Genomic DNA, 22,035 nt, shown 5'->3' on the forward strand with positions numbered 1-22,035 from the left:
TTCATGCAAGAAGTAAACAACAGTTTTCAGCAATGAAAATTAACAGTGTATGGATCCATTTGAAAGATTACCTCCCACACTACAAAATAGTACAACGTTTGAATTCTCCAACAAAAAGAAATGGCAAAATAAATGCTATACCTATGAAAATACACAGATGTTAGTGTCTAAGATTCGTTACGTATTTTGAGAAGAAAAAAATGTTGCAACTCATGTAAGTTGTTGTAAAAAAATATGAAACGTCAGATACTTAATTGAAAAGTACTCAAAATCACACTCACGGATTTAGAAACAATAGCAATTAATGTCCGCTGGCGCCTTACAGAACAGGTAGCTACTGTAAACTTTCATATCAACGGTAATTTTTCTAAACTGGTTGGAATTTCTTATGTACGCCTTTTACTATAAATAGAGGAATGTTTGTAGCACTAAATAAAAAAAGTTTCGGATTTATTTTTTTTACGGTAAAGGGGTCAAACTAGATTGACACCAAATAGTTGATTGCAAATGGGAATCAGCTCCAAAAAAGGCAAATGCTGTTCTTTTGGGTGGGAAAGTGACTGTGAATACTGTCTAGGATATAGACTATATAAAGCTATTTAATAGATTATATTGGAAAAATATAAACCGTGAAAGGAGCATACTGGACAAAACAACTTGTTAAGCTGAAGGCGTAAATTGCAGAAAACAACAATATTTGCTGCAAAAATTTTTTTTTCACCGGGACAACGCACCATCTCACACCGCAATGGTGAAAATCGGTGAATTGTGTTTTTAACTGCTGACCACCCTTCTTACCTCCCCCTAGGCTATTTCCGAGTTGACGTTATGGTGGAAAATGTGAACGGTGATCAGGTGGTAAAATCCTCTAAATATAACAATTTTTGTAAATGTATTCTTCTTAACACACTTTTATTGGCTTTACCTGTATGCATCAATGTAATAGAATAATCCACCACAAATTTCGCTAACTGTATGTCTCTGACAGAAATTAAAATTTTCACAAGTTTTAAGTAGCTACCGTTGACAATTCAATATTTTCATGACTTAAGACCTTAGAAATAAGAAGTAGGGGTTGGGTTTATGGGAAAGAAAAAAAACACCATTTTGAAGTTACAGGTAATAAACCGTTTGTGACGTGATAACATCTTATAAATCTATGAACTCCGGCTGCACGCACGAAAAAGTGTCACGTTCCACCTGAGCTGAGAGTGCAAGTGAGAGCGCGGCTTGTGACGCATCTATCTCTCTTCCACTCCATCGGGCCGATGCGTCCGAGTAGAAGAGAGACAGCGGCAGCACACAACCTGCACGTGAACTGTTTTGTCAACTGTTTATAAGGTGAAGTGAAAAGTTAATGTGGTTTACATTGTTTATTACAACAACAATTGCGGAAAAAAGTAATTAATTCTTGCATTTTAAGCATTTGATTAGCGATATAATCTCATGTATTTGTTCTTCTTCATCAATGTTTTCTTACGACGTTATGAATTTTAATTATCGTCCGTAAACCAACTTTACAGACAACCATATCTACCAGTTTTTTTTTTCTATTCATGAGGACCGGAGCATGGTGGGAATTTTCCCCAGGGTCGACTGTGATGTGGGGTTAAAAACACAAAGTTCTGAAAATTTTAAAACATAGTGACTTTTATATCTTGTATGTTTTGATCCAAATGGTAAGGTTTAGGTGGAAAATCTGCTCAGGTAATGAAGGCAGTGTAACGCCTCTATATTGTGAACATTTTAAAAATATATTCTTTCCGGTTTAGAGTGTTTCTGAGGTCGTGCTGTTATGGTTGAACATGTGGCTGGGGTTCATCTTTTTTCCCAATTATAATTCAAAATATATAAATTAAATTGCTATTATAAAATACCTAAAACTGAATCCATGTTAGGGCGTAATGCCCTTAAAATTCAAAAATTACAGTAAAGTGTATATATTTTTATTTAAATGGCAGTTTATTAGCTTTATCTGAATTATATAGGACTAGTTATGTACGTGTGGACAACGTAATAAAATCTTTCCATTCAAATGTTATCTAATTTTTGCCATCAGAATGTTTTGAAATTTTGTGTACACGTAAAGAATCACAGAAAACACAATATTTTGATAACATATGACCATATCGATTGGGGGAAGGTGGAGAACAAGGTAACACAGTAAAACAAACCAATTAAATAAAAGAAATGAGTAGTATATAATGTGGCTCCGAGCGCAGGAGTGGAGGCGAGGATTGAGGATGGGGTCACCGACCGACAGCTCTGACGTCATTTTGGTGTCAAATTTCCGCAAAAAAGCCTCAAAACCTCAAAAGGTCCCGTTTTGAGGGGAAAATTCCCGTTTTTGAGGGACAATTTCCCATTTTCGAGAGAAAATTTCCCGATTTAATTTTTAAAAAATTCAAAAATTCGACTCTTCCTAAAAGCGGCTAAGAGACCTGAAGACAAGCCACTGGTAAGTCACTTTCAGGAATTAGACCTTGACCTCGATATTTACCGTTGCACTTTTCGTTACGCCCAAAAATTCGAAAATCTGTAATTTGTATCGTATTTCAACGGAAAAAGTCTTAAAAATTATAAAAAAAATTTTAGTAAAAAATCGTTCCGCCATATTGAATTTCGGCCGCCATCTTGGAATTACGTAATTTTTAACTTAGAAAAATCGCGGAAAAAATTTAAAATTAAAAATAATTTAGTAAATTTAATCAAATAGGGCAGCCATCTTGACATCAAACGCCCCACTCCATAGCGCTGCACTTTTCGTTACGACCACCATATTGTATGTTTTTACTATCCGATTTTTATGAAATAAATTTAAAAAAATTAAGTAATAAAATTCTTAAAAAATTATAAAAATTCTTTAATTAAATTTTAATAAAAAATCATACTTGCATCTTATAGTCCTGGGTTCGAACCCGAGACCAAAATAAAAAATGGCGATAGATCCTTCCTCCACGGAAGTCACCGGCTGACTGACCTCCCACTACTAGCAGGGCTTCCAGCAACTTTTCCAACCCAAAAAGTAGGAAAAGTAGGACTATTTTATCAAAAAGTAGGAAAAAGTAGGAGACCTATTTTCGCATCATTTTTCAACGGCATATAGTTCTAGCAATGCCATAATACAAATCTTTATGATTTTACAGGAAATAAAGTATATTATTACTTATTACTTTTTAAATAACCCCAACCAAATGGCCGGTTAAGCTGAACTCAACTTCTGAACCTGTTATGATTAGAATATTACATCTAGTAGGTAGTAATATCATTGGAAACTGATTAGTAGTCCTAGACTTGCACAATTTTAAAAAAAAGTTAAAATTACTGTTCCTAAATCTGCAATAAAATCTAAGGCATACAAAGCTTTGACTCAAAACCCAGAACACAAAAACAATAAAAGCCATACTCCTAAGACCCTATCCTATTGTAGACCATTCCAAAGAAGTTGAGTTCACCCTGGATGAGGTATGGCCTTTATTTGTTATAGTAAAATTTCCATAGTTTAATGTAACTGTTATTTAGATGTAAAATATAAACCATTATAGTATAATGAGCCTAACACAAGTTCCATATTTAAACGTATTTTTCTGAAAACTTAATAATAGATATTACGAATCTGGGACAGAATTAAACAATAAAACATTGTAAAAGAAGATTCAAAAAGTAAATTTTGCAATACAATGTTCATTAAACTATCATTGTATCTAAAAAAATATATACATATCAATAAAAACAAGTTACTTACTAAAAAATGCAAGACCCTTTCCAGATTTGAACCACAAAATGTTTTGCCACGAGTTAATTTTATTTTAACTTGTTTTAAACTTCTTTTCCTTGGAAGATACTGAGAAATATTCCAGTAATGTTCGCTTGTTCTTTTCCACTTCTCTTTGTTCAACTCGTATTCCTTTTAAGCTTGACTTGCTTTCTTCCACCTTCTTAATTGCTGCTTCTAGCATTGTTTGTCCTATCTTCGCTCCTTTCATATCATTATTAAGCAAGGCATTTCTTATCCTTGTATTAGCTTCTTCCATTATTTTAGTGTAATTTTTTATGTCCTCAAAACTTCTTCCTGTTTCTTCCGTAGGTTTTTTTTCCTTTTTGTATGCTCTCTTTGGCTTTTATTGTTTTTTCTTCACATTCATGTTCTCTTTTTCGTTTCTCTTTAAGTTCTTTACTCTGTTTTCCTTTTTCTTCAGCTTTCTTCTTTAATTTTTCAGCTTTCATTAATGTTTCCTGAGCAATTCTCTCTTGATACGACCTGTCTGCTGTAACGCCCCTCGTGCCCAAAAATTATATTATTTTAAATTTATGAAAAACACCTTGGAAACAGCTGGGCAAAATATTAAGAAAATTAAAATTAATTACCAGAGGGGACACGAGGCGGTGAACAAGATAAAATTTACACTCCCTGCACACTAGTAACTTGGGAGTTCGTGGATCGTTATGTAGAAGAAGGTAGATGATAAATAAATACACTATATCAATAATTTGGTCTAAAGGTTTTCCTGGTTTATTTTTAAGAGGTTTTGTTTTAGCATTATTTCGACATGATAATAAAAATCTTAGTAATTAACAAAGATAAGGGGGCGCCCCTAGATTATTTAAAACAATACACATTACACCTTAACAAACAAATGATTACATTAACAAAATTTCAAGTATAGCACCAAAATTTGATTCTCCCAACGGTTACATATATATTAGTTTCCTTGATTTTACATGTTCTGATGATTACGTTCTTAAAGCACTGCTCGCTGGTATCTTGTTAATGAATTTAGTTCCTTCCATGCAAGCAAAAATATATAGCTCATATCACCCGGGTCTTCCCAGGATGACGTCGGACCGAGAGGAAAACTCTTCTAAAGGGGGAAATCAGCTGGAGGTCCCGAAGATCATGCGGGGAGCAATTTCTCTCCCCCGAAACTTTGACCCTGTCTGAAACACATGTCAAATTCAAAACGAATTAGACCTGTGTCCAGACAGTCATACACAGTCGGCGCGAAAGGCCAACAAACGGGAATTTGGGGAAGAAAATAAAAAGGCTGGATTACTCACCAAAAAGGGTGTGAAATAAGGGCTCGCGAGGTGTCTCGCGCCGACATCAGCATGGCGCGTACCGAGAATTCGCGGATGCGCGGAAGAAACTAAAATTTTTAGGAAAGTAAAAAAAATAATAAAATTTAACTAAACATGACTTCTTCTAAATACTACATCTGACTGGCTACTGTACCACTGGGATCGCATCCCAAAGCAAGCTGACTACATTATTGTGCACACGAATACGCCTCTTAGCACAGAGGACGCCGGGAAGACGTGGTCAGTAGCCGAGGTCGGAGAACTAAGTGCCGGCGATGGCGGTGAAGGGTTCTAATTAAATAGGGCGCTCAGCCCTAATAAAAAAGGGGGCAAGGTTCGGCTCAGGGCCGAAAACATGCGGAGGTGCCCGAGGCGGGCGTGACAGCAACACGACATGCGCGCTCTCTACCGGCGGTAACAGGAAGGCAACAAACAATCGACTTCTACAGGCCGCGAGAAGGAAGCATATGGCCATAGGGCGCCGCGGCGCTGCTTTCTAGCGGCGTAAAGGGGAACTAACTGAGGCGGTGAGCTGACTTGCCACCAGGTGTCATGAGGGTGAGCTCTGCACGCTGGCGACCAGGCCCGCGGTTACTTTTTTCGCCGCTAGATGTTGGGGACGTCTCTGTAAGACCAGGGAGAATGTCCTTGAATTAGGCCATCGTCTTGGCTAAGTTCCCGTCAGGTCACTGCTCCTAGCTTGATTTCTCAGAACTAACAAGGAGGGGGGGAGGGGAGGTTGGACAGAAAACGCCACTCCGCTGGGAACACCGGGCCACTGGAGCCCCATTCGTGACGAGACTTGCTATTCTCAGCAGGCCTCTCAGAAGTATCAGCTTGCAGCCCAGAAGCTGCTCTATGCAATTTTGGTCATGAAGAGAAATAAAATTACAAACTCGGGACGTGACTGCAGGCGAGAGAAAATCAACCGGGCTGCCCACATCCACGTAAGACAGCAAAATATCAGATTGGCCCGCTGAGAAAGGGCTTCGTCCAGTGGCACAAAGTTTAAACATGTGGCGAACACTGGCCTAACAAAGAGTAAATCACCCCCTTATCAACCAGATAAATGAAAAAAATAATATTTCCAAATTTTTTTTTAATTATAGGAAAATTAAAAAAGGTGACGAAATGCCTAATTTCCGGCACAATTCTAATTGGCCCTTTCTGATGAAATCCTTGGTTATGGGAACTTTTTGGGGAAGATTTTTTAATTTTCTCAGCCCATCTTTGGTAGATTGAAGCCCACTTACACCCGCAGCTGACAGACACGATCTGTTTGAAGTGAGGACATTACTGGTGTCAGAAAATCCCCGCTCGACATCAGCATTACCATGGGGGAGAATGAGTATTGATTTTACCAGCCTTGTTAATTCTGGAAATTTTTTTCCTCCAAGTGAATTTGGTAAAGAAAAAGTTTTCCCACAACAGTGATCTATTCTTGTGCTTCTAATGTTTTCAGAATATTCTTCCTTTTTACTTGAATGTTCTCCACCACTCTGCTCTTCAACATGCCACTCTTCTGGGATATTTTCACACTGTAGTATTTTCCATTCATCACTAATAGCATCTAAATCCACACGTGGAACCAACTGTACAGATTCTGCAAGAATTTCCATAGCTTAACTAGACAAAAGATCATGCCTGTTCTTTAAATTGAGACAAGACGAATTTCGTATTATTGGATTCCCCAATGGTAGTTTTGAGATGGCATGCTGCATAACCTTATGGTAGAATTTCCTCATCGAGTACAGAAGAACTGTCCGAGTTTCTTCTTTCATCTTATCTTAAACTTTCCTTGTCTCAGAGCCAACTTCTAGTTCGGTGCTGTCGAATTCAATCTATGAACAAGGAAACTTCAATGATATAACGTCCTGAAATGATCTCTTTTCCAGTTCGTTAGTTTTTACAAAACATCCTAAATAACTTCTTACAAGTGCGCACATATCTTCATAAAGCACATGTATTAGAGGTTCTTCTCTCTGAATCAAAACAAGAAACTTTTCGAAAGGTCTTGAAGCACAAACAATGAAATGCAACTGAACAAGAGTTTTCAGAGGAGTGTCTTTCAAACATTTAAAAATTCTTGTGTATCGTGTATTGCTTGACAAAGTCTTATCTCGCTTTGGAAGATCTCTGATGAAATACTTTTTCAGAGCTGACCACTGGCTTATGACTCTCTGTGCGGCTGGAACCAAAGTCAACCACCATGTTGCAACATGCTTTAGGAAAGACAATTCATCTAGTTCAAGATCAACTTGAATCTCATTCATATCCTCTTTCCTCAGAGAAGATGTGTACATCAATAATTAAATAAACTACCTTTTGCCCAAATTCTCTGACACCTTTCCTAAAAGCATTATGAACCAAATGCAAAGGACATGTTCCTATATCTAAAAGAGAAGGTAAATCTAGAGCTTTCTTACATTCACAAATAGCAGCAAACACTGCTTTATTAACATTTGGGCCATCACTACCCAATGTTACAAGATCTTTGAGCATCAAGTTGTTTTCATTCATTGACTTCATTATACACTCTGTAATATCTTTAGCTTTTGCTTGCCCCATGATATGAGTACTTAAGTGATTAACATTCACTTTGTTGTCTTCCTAAGACCAATATCTTATCTTGATATCTAGTTGCTTCTTGATCTGCTTATTTGTCAGTTCATCATATGAAAGATTAAATGGTGAGCAGGAACTATTTAGATCATTTACTAGGAGAGAATGTAAATATGGACCAGTGGCTTCGGAAACTATGTAAGACACTTTTGATTTACTCATTTGAAATTTTCGAGCTATTGAACTGTCCAGAAACATTTCCCTAAATGTATCACCAATAGAATTTGAAGAAGTTTAACTTAAGTTTGAAGCCGCTGTTTTTAAACTCCAGATAAGTTCGGCTTTAGTGACACTGTATTTTTGTGACCATAACCATAATGAAATTGATGATGTAGGACCAGATGGACCACTTTGCACAACAACCTTATGTATATGTTTTTGTGTTCCACTAAAAACATCTCGAGTTTGAGATAAATGGAGTTTTGTTTCAGAATGACTCATAAACTGACTCAACCCCCTATTATCACGTCTCACTGATTTCTTGCAGAACTTGCAAAAAGCTTCAAATTTTGAACTAGTCTTTTCACACCATTCTTCCAGAACAACATAATTTGAGTCTTTAACCTTCAACCAGTCTTCTGAAAATAAAGTTTTGTGACTAGGCATCTTGGCTGGTTACACAAGATTATATACCTGAAACAAACATAAATAGGTAATTTAGAATCAATATTTTTTATATCAGCACATTAAAATCCACTTGCTATGTTGTGTTGTCGTTTCGTTGTGCCCACCAACAAAGTCTAACAACTGTTGGTGGGCATGTTACAATACAAAATAAATAAAAAACGAACAAATCCTTGATAATGGTGTTGTAAGGAAAAGACAAGTTTTAAGTTAGAAGCATTATTTCAAACAATATTATCTGCACCACCCACTACTACATTAAATTTCTAGAATGGTGCTTCAACAGCATAGGGCTGGAGCACCAAGAAAAGTGCCCCTCAGTTAATCTTCATTGGGGCTGACATGAAAATAATTTACTTACCTACTTGGATACTTTGACTACAATTCAAATGGCAAATGATGGCAAAAAGTAGGAAAAGTAGGACATATTTGGCAAAAGTAGGACTATTCCTACTTTCCTAAAAAGTAGGAAAAGTAGGAAAAGTAGGAGGTCTGGAAGGCCTGCACTAGGATCAAGTCATATATTACGTCATCCGACATGACGTCATCGCCGCCATCTTGGTTTTTTTTAATGTTTCACTGGAGGAGGCCATATTGTTTACAGCAGTCATTTGTTTTCGTCTGCTGGAGACCGTCACCTTGTTAGTTTAATATCTTACCGCTAGAGTGCAGTTTATTTAATTAGTCACATACCATCCACCATCTCGTTAACCGTCCGCCATCTTGTTAAACTGTTGCTATAATTCCTCAAAAATTCCGCAAAATTTCTAAAATTTTCCATTATCGAGGGAAAAATTCCGTTTCGAGAGAAGATTTCCCGTTTTAGTCCACAAAAATATCAGAAGCCACTAAAGTCCAGGAAGAGGCTTATCCATGAAGCTAGCCTCCCAGTACTCTGTTACCAAATATGAATTTGACTTCGCCCGCCATTTCGAAATGTTGCACTTTTCGTTACGCCCGCCATCATGGATACTTTTATTTATCATCCGATTTTTATGAAAAAAATAAAATGATTGAAACTGATATTTAATTAAAATGTAGCCGCTATCTTGAGGTATGACGTCACGTCCGTTGCACTTTTCGTAACGCCCTCCACCAACTTAGGTTTTTTAGTCAAAAAAATAATACATATTATTTAATGTAAGAAAATTTAATAAAAATGATTTAATTTAAGAATATTTATTAAGAAAATTTTATTAAAAATATACTTAGCCTAAATAAATAACGGACCTACTACAAAAAGTCCTCTGTTCGAACCCGGTGAGGTAAAGTAAAGATGGCGACAGGAACTTCCTCCACGGAGGCTTCCAGCAGACTGACCTCCCACCACTAATGCTAACGTACCTATATATTACGTTAGCCAGTATGATATCATGGTAGCCATCTTGCAATTTTTCGGCTAGAGGACGCCTTCCTGGATGAATTCAGGTTATCCGCCATTTTGTAACTTGGCCGCCACCTTGTTTCTTGGTCAAATACTTGAAAATCCTTAATTTTAGTGCTAGAGAGCCGGCAAAAATTTTAAAATTACAAAAATATTTAAATTAATAAAATACTAGCATAAAATCAATCCGGCATCTGATGTCCGTACATCATATTGGAAAATTTGTAAATATTAAGCTAGAAATTCGGAAAAAGGCCCAAAATTAATCAAATAATTCGTATATTTTAATAAAAAAAATGACTGGTTTGAAAAAATAAAACACCACAATTACAAAACAGACACACAGTACACACAACAACACACATTACACACAGACAGCTCACTACAAATAGTCCACACAAACACACACAGGACAAACTGTTAACATAGAACAAACAGTACATACAAATGACACACAGTACACTCAAATTGCACACAGTACACACAGTACATGCAAAAGGTAGCACAGGCAGTATAAAGCCAGCACAGGCAGAACAGACATTATAAAAGATAGCACAGGCAGCACAAAAGGCAGCACAGGTAGAATAAACTGCATCACAGGCAGCACAAGCAGCACAAGCAGCACAAAGGGCTGCACACACAGCACAACCGGCAGCACAGGCAGCACAAATGGCAGCACAGTCAGCACAAACAGCAGCAGAGGCAGCACAAAGAACGCTCAGGTACACTCCAGGCAAACTCAACGGATGCTCAGGAACACTCAAAGTACACTCAAAGTACACTCAACTAACGTTCAGGAACACTCAAAGTACACTGAAAGGACGCTCAGGTACACTCAAAGTGCGCTCAACGGTTGCTCAGGAACACTCAATTACGCTCAAAGGACGCTCAGGTACATTCCAAGCACACTCAACGGACGCTCAAGAACACTCAAAGTACACTGAAAGGATGTTCAGGTACACTCTAATGACGCTCAGGAACACTCAAAGTATGCTCAGGAACACTTAAAATACGTACATACAATGCTCAGGTACACTCAAAGTACACTAAACCGACGCTCAGAAACACTCAAAGGACGCTCAGGTACAATTAAATTACGCTGAAAGGACGTTCACGTTCACTCCAAGCACACTTAATGAGTGCTCAGGATCGCTCAAAGTATGCTTAAAAGATGCTCAGGTACACTCCAAACACACTCAACGGACGCTCAGGAACACTGCAAGCACACTTTACGGACGTTCAGAGAACACTCAAAGTATGCTCAGGAACACCCAAAGTGCACTCAACGGATGCTCAGGAACACTCAAAGTACACTCAAAGGACGCACAGGTACACACAAAGTACACATAAAGGACACACAAAGGACACGCAGCTTCAAAATCTCGAATAGCTTGAATAGGTCTAACTGCCCAAGTACTCCAACTGCCCAAGTGCTGTAACTGCTACGACATAATTTGACTACCAAATTATGCAACTTCGAGACAGCGCCACGAAGATACGCGACTTCGAGGCTTATTTCCACGTAACGCCGTGACGAGATTTACGATTTCGAAGCTACGCTACTATGAGATGTATAGTATCTCGCTGCTACCTGGCTACCTGTGATGTTGTTTGTACTGCCTGTGTTGCCCTTTGCATGTACGGTGTATACTGTGTGCCATTAGTGGTACTGTGTGTCATTTGTGTGGAATGTTTGTACTGTGTTAACAGTGTGTACTGTGTGTACTGCGTGTCATTTGTTTGAACTGTGTGTGTAATTTGTGTTTTCTGTGTGTGTCATTTGTGTTGACTGTATGTACTGTGCTGTTTGTGTGTAATGTGTGGTGTGTGTTTTGTGAGTACTGTGTCGTCTGTGTGTGCTGTGTGTACGGTGTGTCCTTTTTTATTTGTGGTGTTTTATTTTTAGAACTTTAATTTTTTTGTTTAAATGTACAATTTTTTTAACTTTGGACCTTTTCCCGAATTTATAGCTTAATGTTTACAGATTTTCCTAAAGGGTGGAAGAACATCTAGATTGTGGACCGATTTTATGTTAGTATTTTAATAATTGTATTTTTTGTTATTTTAAAAATTTTCCCGACTCTCTAGCACTAAAATTGTGGATTTTCAAGAATTTGACCAAGTAACAAGATGGCGGTCCAGTTACAAAATGTGCGGACGCCCAGGTAATTAATTAATATTGTATTATAGGGGAAAAAATAAACTAACAAGAAGTCATCCAAGATGGCTCCCACCAGTACGACATGAAAAACCAAGATGGTGGCCTCCAGCAGAAAAAATGAAAGATGGCTACCATGACGTCATACCGGCTGATGTAATATACACGTTGGCGTTAGTGGTGGGAGGTCAATATGCTGGAAGCTTCTGTGGAGGAAGGATCTGTTGCCCCCTCTTTATTTTACTTAACCGGGTTCGAACCGAGGACCTTTTGACGTAAGTCCGTTTTTTATTTAAGTAAATTTTACCAAATAATATTTTATTAAATTTTCTTAATTTAAATAATTTTTATAATTTTTTTGATTAAAAACCTAAGATGGCGGAGGGCATAAAGGAAAGAGCAACGACCATGACGTCATACCTCAAGATGTCTGGGTACATTTTAATTTAATATTTATTGTTTATTTTGTTATTAATTTTATTTTTTCCTATAAAAATCGGATAATAAATAAAAATATCCAAGATGGCAGGCGCAACAAAAAGTGCAACATTCCAGGATAGCGGACGAAGTCAAGTCCATATTTGGTAACAGGCTTGGGAGGCTAGCTTCATGGATGCTTAAGCCTTTTCCTGGACATTTGTGGCTTTTGGTATTTTCGCGGACTAAAACGGGAAATTTTCTCTCAAAACGGGAAGTTTTCCCTCGGAGATGAAACAATTTTTAGAAATTTTGCTGAATTTATTGCCAGAAACACCAGCCGACCAGATGGTCAACACAGCTTCTATTAAATATATTCACGGAAAACCCAGCAGGATGCGCTCGGTTGCAGAGCACTACTTGGCTGCCCTCTGATAACTCTGAAAGCAGCCGCAGAACTCGCGGCCTTTGGTAGCCCAGGACGCCAGACACGACCCGGCCCACGAGATCGGAGCTCCACGTGGAGTAATGGATCTGTAATCCTAGCTGCGAGCGTCACATGTGGATAACGCAATGCAACGCCGCGTAACATATGTGTCCCTCTTTCTCTACACCAGACATAAACTGCGCCCGGAAAAACGATACGTCTGTGATAGCGCGATTACTGGCGCTCGTCGGGACCCTGAACACAGCTCTCGTTTTTTAAAGTGCGGTAACCTTTTTTACATACCAGCACTTAGCTACTTTATGTACGGAGGCGACACGGTATTTTTTTCGATTATCTCGCCGTAAAAATAAAAAAATTGCTAGCGCTGATTCGCTGTTAGACTTCCGTGTGTTCATTGGCTCCAAGAGAGGGGAAAAGGCGGTGCATGGGAAGGCAAGTGGGAGACACATCCACCCCTCAAAACTTGGAGAGATGGTCGGTTGGACAAGTGGTCACTTGGACAAATGGTCCTTCGAACAAACGGAGCTTGGAGAAGTGGTCGCTTGGAGAAGTGGACACTTGGACAAATGGTATACACCCAAACTTCCCCTGTAGTCAGTGACGGATGTAATAACGGACTACGCACGCCTTGATCCGGCAGGTCTGCGTCTGCCAGGCCAGGGGGTACTCCTTCTCCGGCTCGACGGGGACGTTGTTGGTGACCAGCCACTCCACCAGGTTGCAGGAGTCGCCCCCGTCGCACCCCAGGTTGCCGTTCTTCGCACAATCCACCACCTGCGACACACGCCGACTGCAGTCCACGTGGACGGCTCCCCAGGAATGGAAAGCATATGGTGCCCGTAACATAGAAGTGTTTTTAAACTGGCAGTGGTTCCTACTAGTGATAAGTATTCACTGCCACTTTCAGGTCAATTCTCGTTTGTGGTACGAGCAGTGTTTCAGTTTGGCAGCAACTTCCCTTCATTTTAAATACGTTTGCTCGCATTTAGTACGATTGCCGACTACTCTGAGGCATGCTTCGTTATACGTTGCTAAATAGGAAAAAAATTTAGAAAGTTAGACTGCCATGTGCCGTACCTACTTACATGCAGGGATGGGAGCAAAAGTGAGGCACATGCAGGGTGCGAGAGTCTACAAACCTCCTGCACGCTCAGGGACTGCAGGACGCCGGTCTTCAGGGCGCTCATCGTCTCCACCGTCTCCACCGTGCTGAACGCCCAGCACGCTCCGCACGTCTTCTGGTTGCGCACGGGCGTGACCACCTTCTTCTTCCTCCTGGGGACACGCACAGCCGCTGCAGTGACACGGGCGTCTCACACTCGCTGGCAACGTCAAACAGTCGCTGCAGTGACACTGCCCGGGCACCTCGCACACAGCTGGGCTCAAACTCGCTAGCAACGTCAAGCAGTGGAAGGTCTTATACCGGCACATTCCAAAACATGGCCATGGTTTTTTACGTTTGTTTGAGAGAATTTAAAATGGGTCAATCCATGTGAAATCAACCATTGCTCTGAACAGGGTATGAAAAAAATCCTGATTTTTTTTAAAAAATAAAAAAAATCAGATTTTTTTGATTAAAATCGGGTTTTTTTGATTAAAATCAGATTTTTTTGATTAAAATTTAAAAAATTGTAATCTGTGTAATATACAGTACATTTTCATGACTGTTTTCATGACTTGACTTTGCTCTACAGTACAATTAATAACAGATTAATTCATTTTGTAAAGACAACTAGCCTAATTTTCTTTCTTTGAAATAACCACATTTTACATTGCATAATGTTTTAAGGAAACATTAATATTAATGATGTCACTTTATGAAACTTTTTAGTACAGTAACATAGTTAACATTAGTAAAAAAAAATATGTCTTATAGAAAATAACTACATCATTGAAAATATATAATATTTAAATGTAAATTTGTCACTTCTGTCATTCCTTATAGTCTTATAGTACAATTGTTCTAAATAAAGTAATTTAAATCAAAACCACAATTTCCTTTTGTTCTTCTTCTCAGAAATTCACACATTCGAGAGTATTCAAAGTAAAACTTCTACATAAAATATTACTTATTAAAAATTTGAAACAAAAATACAAGTTTTGCAGCTTTTTCTGTACCCAGTCGATTTCTTAATGTTGACTGAACCAAACCAGACATACCAAAGAACTGAAAATTTCCTTCCTACAGTTCTAAAATTAGCATTTGACATTGTTGGAAGACAAACCTGTTGCCAAAGAGATATGACACACACACACAACACAAACACATGAGGTAGACGAGAGAAGAGAGAAAATGAGATGGCATTTAAAGTTACATTCCACCCACCTATATTTAATGTGTTTCAAAATAACTATAAATACATTGTAGAAGAAATTAAGTACTATTCAATTTTCATTCTATCTTTGCAGCAGTCAATTTTTATGTAAGTAGGCATGATTACTTGGTTTAAACAATACAGTATAGGAAATATTAATGTTCATATTATCATATAAATTAATTTTATTCACTGATTTTAAAAAAATCACATGATTTAAATCATGAGATTTAAAAAAAAATCACATGATTTAAATCATGATTAAAATCACGATTTAAATCATGCTGATTAAAATCAACATACCCTGGCTCTGAACCTTACCATTTCTGATATTGATCATTTTTGGTACACTTGTTCTACCATGGAATAGTTGAAAAAAAAAATGAAATTTTTTGGGCTAATAGTATTTTAGTAATAGCCATTCAAAAATGTACAATACCTAGTAGTATTTTACCAATATTTTGATGCAATAAAAATGCAATAACTTAAAAACTATTAGGCCTAGAGAACTCAAACTTGTTTTATTCTCTTCAGTTGTTAATGGGCTTTAACCTGATATATAACGTGTCTGTCTTTCATCAACTTCAATTTTTTTTTTCAAACAAGATAAAAAATATATTTATGAAATTCTCAAACACCCCTTTTAATTTTTTTTGACGTGATAGTCTTATAAATCGATGAACACCGGCTGCACGCATGAAAAAGCATGACTCATTGTCATGTTCTACCTGAGCCGAGCGTGCAAGCGAGAGCACAGAACATGTGATAGAGAGGCACGATCTGCCGAAGCGTTCGGCTTGTGTTATTTAAATTAAATTTGCAAAAACCGTAAATAATATTTGAAAATTAAAAAGTATGCAATTTTTCATCAATGTTTTTATGACGTTATCACGTAAATTAATTGTGCGTAAACAGACTTTACAGACAACCCCCCCCCCCCCCCCTTTATTTTTAGAAAAGATATGTTATTTGTATACTAATAGGCTACCTATATACTAAGTTTCATAATGGACCAACAATTGACTCATCCAACAAAAATTATTTATAGTGCTTAAGCCAACTTTACTGATAAATGTCACCTAAAAGTGAGCATTTAATATTAAGTTATTTTTAAATCAATAATATCAAAGTTTTATAACTGAATAAAAGAATGTATACATATTGAACTTAATATAGCATTAAAATGGTTAGGTACTTAATATACAATTTTTAAAGTTTTAATTTTTTTGCAAAAGTTCCCAATTTCAGTAATACTTACAACACCTAAATCACTGCTCATTAAAAAAAATGAGCCAGAGCCTGTGCTTGTCAAAGTCTCTGAACCAGAGCTTTCCTGTCACAACATATCATAACGTGTGCACCCTGTTGGCTCTCTTGTTCATCCCAGTTCAGTTGTTGTTGGGACTGTGAACTGTATGCTTGTCCACATATTCGTAATGTGTTAATAATTTATTATTTTAAAAGTTTGTGTGCTTAAAAGATAATGTAATTTTTTTTCTTCACTAAATTGTTTTAGTGGATATATTGAAGAGTTGATACTTTATTCAAAGTATCAAGACTGTTATTTCTTGAGGTAACTATTATAACCTTTTGTTATGAAGTTAATTTTTTTTTTAAGTTCCTAAAAAATAAAACTGGCAAACAAACAGCAAATAATACCTGGTGTACTTATAATGTTAAATGTAGGTACGTGACTGACATGTACATGTGAGAGAGAGAGCACATGTAGGTGTGCGATCGAGCTCACCAGTCGACCACTAAGGGCAGGTCGTCACCAACAGCTCTCCTCTGCACGTGGTTGTGGTGGTGTTGGTGTTGGTGATGGTTGTGGTGGAGGCTGTCGTTGTGGCGCCGCTGCAGACGCAGCCTGATGTGGTGGTGCATACGGGGCTGCAGGTGGCGCTCCTGGAACTCTCCCGGCGACATGTCGGAGAATTTGGTCAAGCCGTAGACTGCGCCACCCGGCGGCTGGTTCTGGTTCAGCTCCCGGATGTGAGCCAGGGTCTCCTGCACACCCGCACCACGCTCACGACACTGTCACACCACGCTCACGACACTGTCACACCACGCTCACGATACTGTCAACACGCTCACGACACTGTCACACCACGCTCACGACACTGTCACACCACGCTCACGACACTGTCACACCACATTCAGGACAATGTCACACCACGCTCACGACAATGTCACACACGCTCACGACACTGTCACACCACGCTCACGACACTGTCACACCACGCTCACGACATTGTCTCATCACGCTCACGACACTGTCTCACCACGCTCACGACACTGTCTCACCACGCTCACGACACTGTCACACCACGCTCACGTCACTGTCACACCACGCTCACGATACTGTCACACCATGCTCACGACACTGTCACACCACGGTCACGACACTGTCATACCACGCTCACAGCGTTCACCATTGTTTCTTGTTTACGAGTATGAATTTTTTTTTTCGCGACGTAGGTGAACGACTACATAATTTTCTACTAATGGCAAAGGAATTGTAGCCTCCTCTAACTTAGGTGAGTTTTTAACGTTTCAAATTTTAATGTTTTCTTTGTTATTTGAATATTGTTGCGCAAGTAATAATTTTAAAAAAATTACATGAGTTCCTACTGTCCATCCTTTGTCCCGGTTGGTTAGGTCAGGTCAGTTACATTATAAATAATTTAAATCTAAAGAATAATTAAAATTAATTCACATTATTTTTAATGTCACCTTAGTTTCAAAGTATTTATAATGTAACTGACGTCACCTAATCGACCATTTTAATTAATTAGGCATTCACGAACACACAGCAAAATAACAAAAATGGCGGCGGTCGAATGATTACTCAGATCTTCTATAGCAAAATTAAGAACGGCGATATCTCCTAAAGTATTTGGAATTTATTATCTATGCCAGCTTTAATGAAAAGAGGAATTTAAAGAGCATATAATAAAAGTATTTTCAGATTTTTAACATTTTTTTTTCACAAATACCGCTCAACTACATATTTACCAACATATTTCAACAAACATTCATAACATGCAGAATTATTGACTATAAAATGTTTTCCTGAGCAATATATTATAGTTTAGTTTGTATTGTTACCATTTCTTACAACACAAAGAAATGGTGATCTAATGAGTACCTATAATTGTGATTCCAATTAATACACAGTTCTTTGAATCTCTTACAGTTAATTAATGTTAGAAACAATCAGATCAGAAAAAAGGCAGCCATGTTTATTATAAATTACCAGATTTAAAACAATAAAGATACCAAATAGGATGACAAATAACTGACACTGTTTTGTAAGAGAGATATAGTTCATTTAATTGTGATTTCCAGGTTTTGAAGATACATTTTAAATTCCCTGAGTTTCTGAGTTTCCACGTCAGGAAGTGTGTCTTGAATAATGATATGAGTTATGATTGAGTGTCTCCTTTTCAGTAAAAAAATATTCAAAACATGCCTGTACAATGTTCCAATGGAGGAAAAATACATAACAGACAATCCTAGTAATGTAATGTGAATACTTGAACCTCTTCAGTGACTGATGCAGTTGTACTCATTAAAAATACACATGCGTGTAATAAGAACTCAAACTCCATGGCCTACTATAAAGGAACTAACAGAAGACATACTATAGCAAGCAGAGTTAAGTCGTACCCAAGTATATGTGTGTTCAGACCGCTATGTGCCGATAACACATAAACTGAAGTATGTAAGGTATTAATACATTTCTTAAATCCAATGACACTTTCATTCAAAAGGACAGGTTACTTGCTATCGCAAGATACAAGTTGGTGCTTCGAGCCTCCATACTGCTAAACAAAATCCCTGTCAAGGGTTGATGCTTGGGTTTGGATGCACAGTTGGTAGTCCCATAATTGTTTTTAACCTTGTTATTTACGTTACATTACGTTACAATATCCAAATCAAAATTATTCACATCATAAAGGCCCTGCGATGTTCAGAGCGCAGTAAATATACACCGCCAAAATAATTGGTTTTTGATTGTTTTTGTTAACTAACAACATGGAGACAGTCGCTTCACTCATAAGCTATGTAATGTAACCTACAAACTATAATTTCCAGAAACCAGTAGGAATTAAGAAACGCTGATTACAAGGTAAATAGAAGAACGAATTTAGTGTCCGAAAAAGGTATTTTCCGAATTTTATTAATTTATTTACGAAAAAGCTGCGGCACAAGAAAATTGCAAAAACTATAAAAAAATGAATATTTTGGGTGCCTTCATAAACTTGCAGACCACCACTTAAAACTAAAAGCAACTTCAAGCAGTCAGTATCTAGGTAGTAATGCATTTATGGCCAACCCCTGCTAATAGCGATACCATTTATCAATTTGATTTTATTTTTTTCAGAAGTGCACCTATCTAGAAAATTTAAAAAATATATTAACATACCTTAAAAGTTTCGTACCGAGACATAAATTCGGTAATATTAGATTTGTAGTTTTTGTTAAATTTACTGACATATTCAGTAAACAAATGTTCTGCAGGTTTATCTGATTCCTTTTCGATATGTATAGGAATCCCCAAAAATAATAATACAATTACACAAACGGCAACAAACACTGTCTTCCCCTGAAATACCATTGTCTCGCAACTAAATAAACACAACAAATGTTTCCATTCCAATTATAACCTTACACCAAGTAACAAATTCCACCCCACAAAACTATTTCCAGTTATGTAACAAATAAATAATACATGAATTCAAGTTTTCCTCGGCATCAGTCACAAGACAAGAACACGTGACAAGAGCCAACAAAACAATACAAAATAAACTGAAACATGAACTAAACATTGATTAAATTTTAGAAGTAAGTATAATTTATTTCATATATATATATTTTTCATTCGGATTCATTTCCAAAAAGGCCATTATGGAACATATCCACACATCATTAAAGCAACGCAGCAACCAGTACTTGTTATAACTTTTTGTTTAATATAAGTTATTAATTTTTGTACGCCGACCGCCAATGCTCCTCTATGTCGCATACACCGCTATGGCTCATCAACGTCTCACGAAAGAGTGTGCACCGAACGTGCTCAGGCGCGCACCGGAGTGTAGAAAGTGCAACGAGGCGAACGCCATGTAATTAGTGCCACGTCGACAGAGGAGACCGGCCAAGTATGGCATATCCCTCTGCCGAACTACAAGAGTGTTTATGTATTTTTTCCACAGGAACGTATTAGACTTTATTTTCATTGTTTAACACTTTATTTCTTACAAAATTATGTTTCACTGTGCACCTTGTACCGAACCTGACCGGTTCAGTTTCCCGCGAAAATCACACATTTTCCGCGGAAGGGCTGGCGAAGAGGGGGGTCGCGCGCGGTAAGGGCGGAGTATCCTTCCGGAGCTCACAGAAGCCGGCAGCCTCCGCGCATCACGGGACCAGCATTTTATTTTAACTGACATGTAGTTTACCATAATTAATCAATTCTTCAAACCTTTTCGTTCAATCCCGTGGTCGGCCTCGATTTACCATGTGGTATGTAAATTATTTAGTGCTCCAAGACGAGCGTGCTACGACATATGTAAGTATTGTGTAAGGACTGTAAGATGGTCCGTCGGTGCCTCACACGATATATTAGCCAGTCGGCTACTTAGTTTTAGCCCACACGGGGCAGCCAGTAGGCACTACGTACCGTAACCAACTTTCTAACGCATCAATATCTGGGACAGTTTCAGGACTCATGTAGCGTCACCGGAGCAGCGGGCCTACATGATCCTTGCCTAGTGTAATATGTAATGTTATTGTGAAGTGTGATCTTGCTTAGGGTTCTAGTTGTGTTATGTTTAGGGTGCGTATATGTAACCGTCGTGTCATGTCAGAACAGAATGACCTTTCCATGTAATAAAATCACGAGCCGCCACTGAGAGAGTGGTCGCGTGTGTAATGATTCGTTTCGGGATAACCGTTACGGCCAGGAGGGGTAGCACTATGTAAAGGGCTGTGCCGGATTAAATTAATAAGTTATAACACGGTGTTTCCTTGTACTTATCAGGCATCCCGAGTGGCCTAAACAGCTCGGGGGCCCTGCTGCGTCGAACCTCTGCCTCCTGCCACAAGGCTGAACCTACCCCGTGATTCCAGGAGAACATAATACCTACTCTTAAATTCGCACGGAGGTAGCGGGGTTCGTGTCACTGTGTATACTTCATTGTTTCAGTTTTAATGCACCTTAGTTTGATATAAACATACATGCAGCACAGCAAGTATATTTTGTTTAGCATTATGTGCAGAGCAGAAGTGATACAAGGAGGACTGATGGAATGTTCCCGGCAGTGGCCTTGTGATGAGGCAGGCAGATTCCATAACGCACGATTCCCAGAGCTGAGGCATTTCTCACAAGGACTAAGATCATTGTTGAAGTGAGTTAATACAAACTACACCAAATATTATTCAGGCTATAATTTATTTATTCTCTCATTCAGGCCAAAAGCCAAACCATTTTGCTTCATTATAGTTCGTTTATAATAATTATGTTCCAAATATTTTGTACATGACAATCGTTAGAATGAGAACATGTTCGGGTAGTGTTATAGCATGCATTAGAGTATGTTGTGAATGGCTTAGTAAAATAAATGGAAACTCCTCTTGTGTGGTTGACATTGATCTCCTGTGGCAGTAAAGCCTGGTCCCCAGCACCCTGTCAGCAGCAGTCTAACTAACTCCCCCCCCCCCCCCTCTGCAAAAAAAAGAAAGAACACGCCCGCTCGATCGACCCACACAAGCCAAGCGTGAACCCCAGTACCAATATGCAAATACTATACTTAATTTTTTTTGGAACCATCTTTTATATTTTTCGACCAAACAATTCAGTAATCACATAACAAAATTAGTGTTATCACAGTAATGCCTTTAAGGCAAAATATGATGTCAGACATGTGTGTTGGCTCCTTAAGGGAATCATGTTTTATGAATGTCCTTAATTCGCCTTGCAGCCGTG

The 22,035-nt window shown here is 38.2% G+C and overlaps 1 protein-coding gene across 1 annotated transcript in view; it reads right to left on the minus strand.

Moving 5' to 3' along the window:
* The window catches only part of LOC134539430 (cathepsin O-like), a 36,938-nt gene extending 17,089 nt beyond the window's left edge, over positions 1-19,849 (minus strand). Inside the window, exons 1-4 of the mRNA XM_063381463.1 lie at positions 19,477-19,849; positions 16,795-17,054; positions 13,872-14,007; positions 13,358-13,506 (exon numbers count right to left, since the gene is read on the minus strand). Coding sequence (XP_063237533.1) covers positions 13,358-13,506; positions 13,872-14,007; positions 16,795-17,054; positions 19,477-19,668 — 737 coding nt within the window. The 5' untranslated portion in view covers positions 19,669-19,849. The remainder of the gene's footprint in view (positions 1-13,357; positions 13,507-13,871; positions 14,008-16,794; positions 17,055-19,476) is intronic.
* Between the last annotated feature and the right edge of the window lie 2,186 nt (positions 19,850-22,035).

Source organism: Bacillus rossius, chromosome 15, assembly GCF_032445375.1.
Source record: "Bacillus rossius redtenbacheri isolate Brsri chromosome 15, Brsri_v3, whole genome shotgun sequence".
Taxonomy (NCBI): Eukaryota; Metazoa; Arthropoda; class Insecta; order Phasmatodea; family Bacillidae; genus Bacillus; species Bacillus rossius.